Genomic DNA, 10,059 nt, shown 5'->3' with positions numbered 1-10,059 from the left:
CTCCGAGCTAAAACATAAATAGAAAAAAAAATCGGCAATTTTTTGTCATTAGGTTATATCTCGAGTTTGGCGCGGTGTTACATGAGTGGTAAAACGGAACACGTATACTAATTCTCCCTAAAGGCGGGGTTATCTCTTCATCGTGGTCAGGGGAAATCACACTCGCTGACAAAGAACACGACAAATATTTGTGGCATTTACTTCCCAGCAGAGTTCAAATTGAGTTACTGGGGATTCAAAGCCGATGCAGATCACTGAGCCCTTGTGAACTCCCTGTGAAGGATTTATCGCAAATGGCGTGCTCTTATGGAGTTGTGTTTTTAACGAAATTTCAGTCACGCGAAGTTGAGTAGATATTGGCTTATTTCTCAAGCGCACTCAAATGCAGCGATAACCTTTTTCTTACGTATGTTTAGATTTCAGAGAAGAAAAAAAAAAAACAGATTAACCTTGTCATAAGCTCCGGAAAGGCAAGAGTTACCACAGCAAGACTCAAATCTGCATCACGCGCAACAAGTAAATATCATATATACAGGCAGACTACTGCGGTCACCTTCCAACGAAATGACGAGAGCACACTAATTGAGCTTCTAACTTGATGAGCTATAGGGTATAATTTTCCTGACGCTTATCGCGCTTTCCCTTACGTGTGAAAAGGAATTGCCATTGTTGGGTGTCGCGCGTGCGTGCGATTCAGAAAATAATTCCTTTCTGGGGAGGGAGCTACGCAAATGGGAAATGGCTAAAGATGTCAAAGTAACGCCACCAAAAGTCTCTACCAACAGAGAGAGGAAAAAGAGAAGGCTTAAGAGATAAGTTAGGCCGCTGAGCTGTTGTGCTAGACGATTGATGGCGCTCTAAAGAAGAACACTGATCATAAAAATTTTTTGTTTATACATCCGATAACGGGAATTTTAAAGAGCGAAGAGCTTTTTGTGTAACTCGTTGCCATGCTCCACATGTACACAAAGCTCGTTTCACTAATTTCAAAGTTTGAATCCCTAATTCATACAAGAGAAATTCATTAAATTACGGGTCACGAAGTCATTTCACGATAAAACGTTAGAGTATCCCTTTCTTCACAAATCACAGCGAGCGTGGGGCGAGGCGAGGATACTAGTGTCCAATCCTTCGCGCGGAGTTAACAAAATGGCCGCTGAAGTAGGAAGTTTCAATGTTATTTTCTTTATTTTGTGCTATACTATGCGTTATAATGCGATGCAGACAAAAAGGTAATGGTTACTTTCCCCTTTCAGACGTTCAATTATATACAAGATTAGCACATGTAAAAATCGAAATATCCGGTTTAGTCTGAATGCCTCGTCTTCAGTTTACTTTCTTACGTTTATACTTAAGTATTATTTTGTTTTTCCAGTTTATTTCCTGAACAAATGCTTTGCAATGAGGTAAACCGTGTGATCTCTATATTGTACAGTATATTGCTGGTTAGTTCCATTTTGTCGAAGAAGAGGGATTCTAGCTCTCGTTGGTTGGCCTTCTGGATTGTTTGTGGTCATCCTTTAGGCAGTCACTCAGTGAGAGATTTGGGGGGGGGGGTATCCATTAAGCAGACCATTTTCATTTAGGCATCTCCTCCTAACTTGCAGTGATAATATATTCTCAGTTGTTTTTCTTATTTTTCTTTGGGACTCACTCTTGTCACAGACCTGTAAAGATGTTATGTTGTGAAGTTCAAGAAAGTGCTTTATCATGACAAATTAGCATGACAATTTCACACTTAAAGGCTGGTTCTCACGAGCGATCTAAGCAGAAGCGGAGATGGAAGCGTATTTGTCTCATGTCGCGTGAGAACCGGCTGGACTTTAGCGCAGCTCGACCTAAGCACAAGAAGAACGAGAAGTTTTGATAATTTTATGTCTTGTCTTGTAAGCATAAGCAGAACATAAGCACAAATTAACCAATCCAGCTTTGGCTTGTTGAGAAGGTATGATCACAAGACTACGGACTGAGCATGCGTAAAACCTTGGGCTTATGTCAAACTGGTTTTCAAGCAACATAAAGACTCTTGCGCTTCCATCTCCGCTTTAGTTGGTTTGAGAACCAGCCTTTACAAATCAGGTGCTCAAATGAATGTCAACACAATCCTAGACAACAGTTATTAATCCCATCTTTCAACAGGTGCTGCACAATAAAGAGTCAATATTGTACAGACTTCATAACTTAGAGAAAGAGGTTCAGTATGAACTACGGATATCATACCCAGCAACTGTGAGTTATTTTTTTTCTTACAATTAGATCTGTCATGAGGTCAACAATTTTTATATCTTAGATGTGACTATTTATTTGTCTTTAAGACTCCTAGTGAATTCCTGATAAAACTGCTTGATGATGAAGATCACTCGCCTCCTAGCAAAAGAAGACTTCTCAATACTGAGAAGATATCATTTGTGATAGATAAAGGATATGTAAGTTTTAGTATTGACATAACTTTATTTTACAGGCAAATAAATATCTAGGGAGTAAGAATCTTCTGAACCACCAGCTATACACTTGTTTGACATTTGCCTGCAGATACGTAGCCAGGGGTTGACCCCTACGTTGGCACACCCCACCTAGCTTGGCATTAAAAATGGGTCTTTTCTTATTAAAGAATCACCATCAATTTACACATTTTCACAAAATATACCCCCGTTAACAAATCCTGGCTATATGCCTGGGCTGATTCTCTTAACTCTGAATGATCACCATCTAAAACATTGCCTCTCTAGAATATGTTTGCTCAAGTAACAGCAGTGCGGACTGGACATCCTAACAGTCTAGACAGCCTTAACAATCCTGTAGTTTATAGCATAGGTAAGGCATAACCGGTTGTTTTTCGTTTTCTGACAGAAGAAGATTGCTAATTTTTTTGTTTTTGTTTTCAGTCGTTGAGAGGCTCTACGTGGGGCTGACATGGGGGGCATGGAAACTAGGCATGATCACAATCTTCGCAGTGACACTGACATTAAAGTTAATCCTGCCGAATATTATTACTTTCATGGAACAAGAAATTATTAGTTTGCAAAAACAAAATAGGTAATTGTGACTACCCTAATTATGCAAATAGCTAAATAGCTTATAAAGGTCTAAAAAGTAAGTTAGAAATATTAAACTAAAGATATTAATTTCTGTTAATGACCAACATGAACAAACAAACTTTTAAAACGATTTTTTAAAAGAAATGTCCCTTCTGTTTTTGCAAAGCAATGTTTTATTTAATAGGAAAAAAAGACTATAAAAGTCTCCTTTCTTATTGTTTGTTTACATGTATAAGGTTTATTTCCCTCATGGTGTGTGCTTATTTATATAACAAAACAGCCAGGCTAATATGCTGATAATATACCAACTGAATATAGTCTAGGTTAGAATGCCACTATGTCTGCTGGTCATAGTCCCTAAGGATGTATAAATACAGTGCAAACCTCTGCTTAGAGTTAACGGTTTGCAAATAGACCAGGAATAATTTAGGAAGATCATAGAAGTATTCACAATTTTTTGCATTATGGAATTTGTCCCAGACCAAGGCTTGTACTGTATTCATGCATCCTAATCCATCTGTTTTATCCATCTGGATCATTAATCTGGACTATTGTAACATTTGATGTGCCAGTTTTGATCCTAGTGGTGAAATATCTAACATAATGATTTGGAATTAACTAAATGATTATTCACCCAAGATCAGGGTAACGACTGCTAGACTGCCTAAAATAGAGAAAGTACCATTTTTCATTCTCTCAACCTACTGACCGCTTCTGCCCCCACTAGCAATATCTGCGTGACCTATATGTGATGGTAATGGTCTGTCTGCTTTAGCTAGATGCTAGGTAAGACCACGCCATAGTCTTCGTCTGTCTCAAGACCAACATCTTCCTGAGATAAATTAAAACAGTAGACCAGTATATACCAGAGAATAAGCCTGCAAGTCCCCCCACCCCACCCCAATGGCTGTTAGTAAGACGTAACACAAAAATGGTGGAATCCGTCAACTACAATTTATAAAATAATTGAGATGGGAAGTACTAGACCTGTGGTCTTGTTCTCCACTGATCTGCTCTTTTTGTGTGTGTTTTTTTGGGGGAGAATTTGAGAGCAGATCAGTGGAGCACAAGACCACAGGTCTAAAGCTTCACATCTGCTAGATAATTCCCCAAACAAACACCTCGTTTTTCAAAACTCAATGAAGGCACGCAAAGAATATTTATTCTTAAATGCATTTTGAATTAGGAAGAAGTTATCTAAGATGAAATGACCGAACATTAGGGAACTTAAAGTCAGTGTGAGTAAGCAGCAGGAAGTTCAAGTTGGCAGAGTTCCACTGTACATAATATACAAATTACAAACACCAGCTTTTATAGCTATCAACTTAAAAAAATACAAATCAAAAAATTAAAATCTAACCACCCCTAAAGAACAAAAAGGGATTTTTTATGCCATTGCAGTATCTCCACTGGACGTCTATTATCCGATTTGGCTACAAAAGAGTCTAGAATGCCTTGAATTGCTTTGGGTTGTACATTTTGCACAAAAGCTACAAAACACATTCAAATTATAGAAAGGTTTGAAATTAACATCTGGGATCAAAATCAGATATTTTATGGTCAGGACTAATGTTTTCTCATTTTCTTTAAAATATATAATATATTCATTATTGAATTCAAGCATTTAAATGTGTCTGAATGAAATTTAGACGAAGTTAAACCGAGTCACGGTTGCGTGCCCTGGGGCCGAATGCTGGCCCCTGGTCAGGAGAACGACCACCCTGCTCCTTTCTTGCACTGGCAGTGTTTCGAGTGAAGCTAACCTATATGATCCACGCTTTTTAGTCCCCACCCACCCTCCCAAAGCTTATGGTAAGTATATTCCACTGAGAAATCAGTGTGACGGGTATCTCTTGTGGCGGGGAGCTGTGGCTCGGTTGCCATGGTTCCCTGGGTAGCGCTTGGTCGGGCGAACAGTACGCGATCCGATACCTAACCCCAACTTATCTGACGATGAGTTTAATTACACAAAAATAAAATAAAATTGTGGATTGGCTCAAGCTTATATTTGGATAACTACAGACAGAAACAGTACTTACTATAACAGTACTTACTATAAGCTGTCTCTTAGGCTTGGGATATCCCTCCAAGATTGAGTTCAAAATGTCTGTGCACTGAAAGCAAATAACAAAAAAGTGATAATGGATGTATTCATATGCTCCTGTAGAGTAAATCAACGTAAGTCAACCCTCCCAAACTCTCTTATCTTTTGATACCAAAGGCTATTTTGTTAGAAAGGGATACCAATTGCTGTTATTTTCCCCTTTTTTTCAGTTACTCTTCAGTTATTCTTCAGTTACACAGATAAATTCTTCTCAATAATCTTATCAAAACCAGGGGGGGGGGCTTTTGAGGCCCCCAGCACCTTTGAGCTGTAATAATTTTTGAACTAGCAAGGCTAGAGCACTAAATTTGATTACTTTTCCTAAAATTCAGTTTGGTGTAAACAAAATTTTGATATGTGTACCCTGGTAACCATAGCAACCAAGTTTTGAGACATAGGTTTTATGAAAATTAGGCAAAACGCTTTAAGTCGTTAAGATCAACTCTTAATACGATGTGCTCAACGTAAATCAATGTCATATAAACGTTTTATTCCAAGTTTTGAAAAAACTATAAAAATTTACATCTCTATTTTAGGGGGGAGAGGTGGTGTTTTTATCGTCAATTTTTTTACCTTCTCGAAATAGTGATGGTAAAAATAGGAAAAAAAACATTCATATCCACCTGAAATCATTAATATAACTTGAAATGAAGATTAAATATTGTCAAAAAGCTTTAGATTTTTCTACCCAGTTTTTATTGATTTAAATAAATAACTTTCATTAAATGGCGGATGCTGATGTCACATAATTAGCTAAAAATCGCTGATTTTTAGCTAATCTTAATTTGGCAAAATCCTTTTTATATACCTCTATTGTAAATAGAAAGTAGAAAAAAAAACATTTTTGGAAAAGATATTTAAATTATTACTTTAATTCAGAGTCCATTCGCAAACTTATGACGTCACAGATGTCATTGTCATAGAAAAAGTGTCACTAATAATATATGTCAACTGCAAGATAATAAGCTTATCGAAAAAAGACACAGAAAATATTGCCTTTTTCTGCTCACTGACGTCATTCTGACCTCACAAAGACAATTTTTTTTAGAATATCGGTTACTTATTGGATACGAACTGATTATGATAACTTATTTGGATTTTGGATGTTCTTTGTAAAGGTTTCGAAAGAATGGCTATGTATAGCAATATGTTCTTAAATGACATCATAATGATGTCATATTGTGTTGTTATGGCAACACAATATACCATTTTGTTCCTCTTTGTCAGATAATGATTCTTTGAAAATTTGGTCATAATAGCTCCAATGGTTCAAAAGTTACCCCTCCCCCTCCCCCGGTCAGAGGAAGCCCCAAAAAGCCTGGTCTAAATAAGGTTAAGTAATACCATATTTCAACCACTATGATTAGTTTTTGTCTAGGGGAATACAAAATTTTAAACTACAGCCCCCCCTTCCCCATGTCCTAGTAATACACTCAATAAAACATTTTTGAAAGAGGCTTTTTAGTTACCATTCTCTTTCTCTTTCTCCACATTGTTACAGATTGCTTGTGATTTTTGTGGATCTGATATAAAACAATGCATGCATTAAGTTTTATCGTGATGTGTCTGGATGGTTTGGTTGAAGAACACTTGTTAGGGATAAAATCATAACTTAATCTTTCAATGGAAATAAACCACCCACCTGGTCTTTCACTTCAGGAGATACATGATTGTCGGCTAAAATAAACAAAATTAACACCTAAATATAGGTACTGCATGCCCGTAAGATTAGGGAAAGATAATGGAACTGGTTTACCACGATTTTAGACTTTAAAAGTTCCAGGACTGTTTGGAAGGCAGAAATGTAAACCAATAAACTCATACCTGATTTCATTTTGGTTAATCGCTGTTTGTAGTTGTCACACTGTGAGAAGAACAAAAAATGCATCAAGATTCCTATCTACCAGGTAAAACAATAAATGTTAAGGAACTCTTGCCTTTTTAGATAATTCATCTAACTGTGTTTGAGCTTGCTCAGTTGTAAGACTGCTATTTAGTTTTTTCAGCTCTATAATAAAGGGAAAATAAGTATAAAACTAATTAAAGTGTAAAACATGTAAAATACCTGGAATTTATTTTTTTCTTACCATTTTCTTGTTGATTGAATTTATCTTGAAGCTCTTTTAACTTCTGTTGCAAAGAAGCAATCTGTGAATCCATTTTCTTTATTTCACCCTCATCATAATCTGAAAACTGGTCCTGAAAATGAAAAGGTGGTTAGAAATAATATGTGACACACAAGACTAGTGGGTACATAAAACATTTTACAGTTTACACCTTATACAGTGTGACTACTTTTGGCAAGTTATCAAAGCATGTCATCATACCTACCTGTTTGGGAGCATAAACCTTCTGTTTGCCATAAACTTTTTCTTGTATTTTATCCTCTGATGCTAAGCTTTCCAATGATCTTTGGACAGCCTACACAATGAGAATATATTCCAATAAGGATTTGTATCTAATTTTCAGCCAAATAACACTTAAAATTCCAGGGGTGGCAGACAGATAAGGGCAGGGGGGTGCACTTGCTCCCCCCCCCCCACTTTTCTCAATATGCAGTTCACATGTACCTAAATATGTATAAAGTGTTACATGTTTAAATGAATTACCTGATAGAAGACCATACTATACATTTTTAAGCTGTTTGTATTCATTTTTAGTGGTACTCTAAGTCAAACCCAGGTACCCTCCCTCGAAAACAACCATCACCTCTGAAAGCAAGCCTAGTGTTTTCATCAGTATTGCTGGAAAAACGTGGCATGTTGCATAATCTGCATGGTTTGTGTTGAAAGTTGGTCAGTTGTTGTGCCATTGCACATTCAAAGTATTGATTGGCAGAACATTGCACCATGTCTTTTTCTCAAACATTTCAGTGCTGAGAGTGAGTGTACTCACCGTTTTCCCATATTCTTTGTGCAGATTTGTAAATATATCAACTGTTGTTGATGAACACAAAAACACAAGTATGTATTAGCATGATTTTTTTTTAAATTGCCAATAAGCTCTGAGTTGTTGTTTGTGTTTATGGCACTCACCTGCACTGTACGGTCTGTTATTTTTTACAAGGTATGACAACACTGCATCGGCAGCTACACAAAAAATAGGAGGAGGTATCAGGAATCGGCGTATTCGCGGCCATAAACGGATTTAAGTTAGATTTCTCTAGGTTTAATGCTCTTTGAGCCAGTATAGTAAGTGACTATTCAATAACCATACATATCATTTACCTTCTGAATCCTTTTTCTTGCTCATTTTACAGTGAAACAGCTGCGATTTGGCATCAAAACCTTGTTATTTTGTTTTAGAATTGTTTTCAAAAGTACGCGGGAACACTTATTTCACCAGGCGCTCTACGCGCATTCCCAGATGAGTATAACCGCTTTATAAAGCTGGCTCACTCTAAAATCCTCCGAATGTCCCGGATGTTCCTCTCTGGTTCTCTCTCTGGCCTTCGAGTACGAACTAAGCAGTCATGGTGAGAAAATCTTTCAATATCTCAAAATTCTGTTGCCATCGGCTATCAAGATTCATCCTGCTGTTTTTATTATTATCTGCCTTATACCCCATGTCTTTATATTCATTGTTTTTGATGTATAAAATGGAGAAAATCGTTGTTGAGATATTTTGTTCTATAGGCCAAAAGAACGAAGAAGGTTGGGGTTACAGGAAAGTACGGCACACGCTATGGTGCTTCGCTTAGGAAGATGATAAAGAAAATCGAAATCCAGCAGCACTCCAAGTACACATGTGTATTCTGTGGAAAGGTGTGTAATCGCGCGAACTCTAAAGTATTGTAATTACTATGTTTTGTTTAGTTCTGTCTTCTCCTGCTTTATGTTGTAGTAGTGTCAGAATTTGGATCATTTCAAGCCACCTTGGGTTAGTCAATAGATACATCATTTCTTTTAGGAAACCCTTAAGAGGAAGTGTGTTGGTATTTGGCATTGTAAAGGCTGTGGCAAGACCATCGCCGGAGGTGCATGGGTTGTTAGGTAAGATCCCAACAAAACAAGTTCAGTTTAATTGGCTCACGCATTAATACATACAAAGTTATTAATCGATCCTAGAAAAAAAGTTGATTCATTTACGGTAAAGTCTGCATTTGTTTATCTATGAATTATCTCATAGCAAAATGATAACAAATACTAGCATATTCAAATACAGGTTCTCAATTAAATTTGAACATTTTAGAAAGAATTTGTTACAACAAACTTGTAAAACTCAGTGAAAGCGTCAACTCATTGCTCTGGATCTATTAAATTTGATTGGTTTTATTTATTTATTTGATATCCATGAGACAACTAGACTGTATCATGCAACCCAGGATTGGCTTAGGGGGGTGCAAAGTCACAGGTATCATACAGAAAAAGCAAAGTATTACCCACTTTTTGGCCACCACGGCAGAGGGGGGCACACCCTGTGCACCCCCCTATGTATGTGCCTGACATGGAATCTTGCAACCTTTTTTTTAGACAACCATGTAAGTCTTCTTTATTGCAGATGGAATATGGACTTATGTGTTCATTGTTGGGCCAAATTCGAAAATCATAACATGTGCAAAGAAAAAATAGTCTAATGACTTCTAAGTTGTGAAACCCTAATACAAATTTCCTATAGTTCCATATTTCTACTTCATTATCTTTACTCATGTGTACCTCTTTTTTCTTCTCAGCACCACTGCTGCTGCCACTGTGAGGAGTGCTGTGCGTCGTCTGAGGGAAATGCAGGAGACTTAAAGTGTCCTTAACCTATGTATAATAAATTGGCCTTCAACCTTCATTTGCTGTTGTGTTTTGTATCCCTCCCTGCTACATAATGGATTCAGGACCACAGCACCTGCAATAGGATGCCTATGGCCATGTTCAATTGTGCTCACACACATTTATTGGGTGGCATTATGTCTAGAAAAGGACAACA

At 37.1% G+C, this 10,059-nt stretch overlaps 3 protein-coding genes across 7 annotated transcripts; 2 read left to right on the top strand and 1 right to left on the bottom strand.

The window, feature by feature from the left end:
* Positions 1 to 155: 155 nt before the first annotated feature.
* LOC5521338 lies at positions 156 to 4,408 on the top strand. Of its 4 annotated transcripts, none has more exons than XM_032366457.2 (6): positions 156 to 516; positions 1,376 to 1,406; positions 2,140 to 2,229; positions 2,316 to 2,426; positions 2,730 to 2,814; positions 2,886 to 4,408. In XM_032366457.2, the coding sequence occupies exons 2-6, from the start codon at positions 1,392 to 1,394 to the stop codon at positions 3,038 to 3,040; spliced, it is 456 nt and encodes a 151-aa protein (XP_032222348.1). In that variant the 5' UTR covers positions 156 to 516; positions 1,376 to 1,391; the 3' UTR covers positions 3,041 to 4,408. The 4 variants fall into 4 exon arrangements, with proteins under 4 accessions (XP_032222348.1, XP_032222349.1, XP_032222350.1 ...); XM_032366458.2 differs by lacking the exon at positions 156 to 516 and adding an exon at positions 533 to 610; XM_001640974.3 differs by lacking the exon at positions 156 to 516 and adding an exon at positions 632 to 1,232.
* On the bottom strand, positions 2,277 to 8,514 carry LOC5521233 (homologous-pairing protein 2 homolog). Of its 2 annotated transcripts, XM_032366456.2 has the most exons (11): positions 8,370 to 8,514; positions 8,178 to 8,231; positions 8,038 to 8,078; positions 7,474 to 7,563; positions 7,230 to 7,341; positions 7,080 to 7,150; positions 6,967 to 7,006; positions 6,785 to 6,819; positions 6,612 to 6,665; positions 5,093 to 5,152; positions 2,277 to 3,870 (listed from the first exon to the last, which is right to left on the bottom strand). In XM_032366456.2, exons 1-11 carry the CDS (start codon positions 8,392 to 8,394, stop codon positions 3,814 to 3,816), a joined length of 639 nt encoding a protein of 212 aa, XP_032222347.2. In that variant the 5' UTR covers positions 8,395 to 8,514; the 3' UTR covers positions 2,277 to 3,813. The 2 variants fall into 2 exon arrangements, with proteins under 2 accessions (XP_032222347.2, XP_048579898.1); XM_048723941.1 differs by lacking the exons at positions 8,038 to 8,078; positions 8,178 to 8,231; positions 8,370 to 8,514 and adding an exon at positions 7,852 to 7,946.
* LOC5521339 (60S ribosomal protein L37a) lies at positions 8,503 to 9,921 on the top strand. The gene is made up of 4 exons (XM_001640975.3): positions 8,503 to 8,617; positions 8,778 to 8,906; positions 9,052 to 9,134; positions 9,815 to 9,921. The coding sequence occupies exons 1-4, from the start codon at positions 8,615 to 8,617 to the stop codon at positions 9,876 to 9,878; spliced, it is 279 nt and encodes a 92-aa protein (XP_001641025.1). The 5' UTR covers positions 8,503 to 8,614; the 3' UTR covers positions 9,879 to 9,921.
* The last annotated feature ends 138 nt before the right edge of the window (positions 9,922 to 10,059 follow it).

The sequence above is a fragment of the Nematostella vectensis genome, chromosome 2, assembly GCF_932526225.1.
Source record: "Nematostella vectensis chromosome 2, jaNemVect1.1, whole genome shotgun sequence".
Taxonomy (NCBI): Eukaryota; Metazoa; Cnidaria; class Anthozoa; order Actiniaria; family Edwardsiidae; genus Nematostella; species Nematostella vectensis.
Note: the sequence above shows the minus strand (reverse complement) of the source record. Positions and strands in the feature narration are given on the sequence as shown.

Coding starts and splice junctions, on each gene's coding strand:
- LOC5521338 (XM_001640974.3), top strand. CDS start 1,150: ATGGCCGCTGAAGTAGGAAGTTTCAATGTTATTTTCTTTATTTTGTGC. Junction 2,427..2,729: donor TTGTGATAGATAAAGGATAT/GTAAGTTTTAGT, acceptor TTGCCTCTCTAG/AATATGTTTGCTCAAGTAAC. Junction 2,815..2,885: donor TCCTGTAGTTTATAGCATAG/GTAAGGCATAAC, acceptor TTTTGTTTTCAG/TCGTTGAGAGGCTCTACGTG.
- LOC5521233 (XM_032366456.2), bottom strand. CDS start 8,394: ATGAGCAAGAAAAAGGATTCAGAAG. Junction 8,079..8,177: donor TAACAGACCGTACAGTGCAG/GTGAGTGCCATA, acceptor CATCAACAACAG/TTGATATATTTACAAATCTG. Junction 7,564..8,037: donor ACAAAGAATATGGGAAAACG/GTGAGTACACTC, acceptor CTCATTGTGTAG/GCTGTCCAAAGATCATTGGA.
- LOC5521339 (XM_001640975.3), top strand. Junction 8,907..9,051: donor CATGTGTATTCTGTGGAAAG/GTGTGTAATCGC, acceptor CATTTCTTTTAG/GAAACCCTTAAGAGGAAGTG. Junction 9,135..9,814: donor GGAGGTGCATGGGTTGTTAG/GTAAGATCCCAA, acceptor TTTTCTTCTCAG/CACCACTGCTGCTGCCACTG.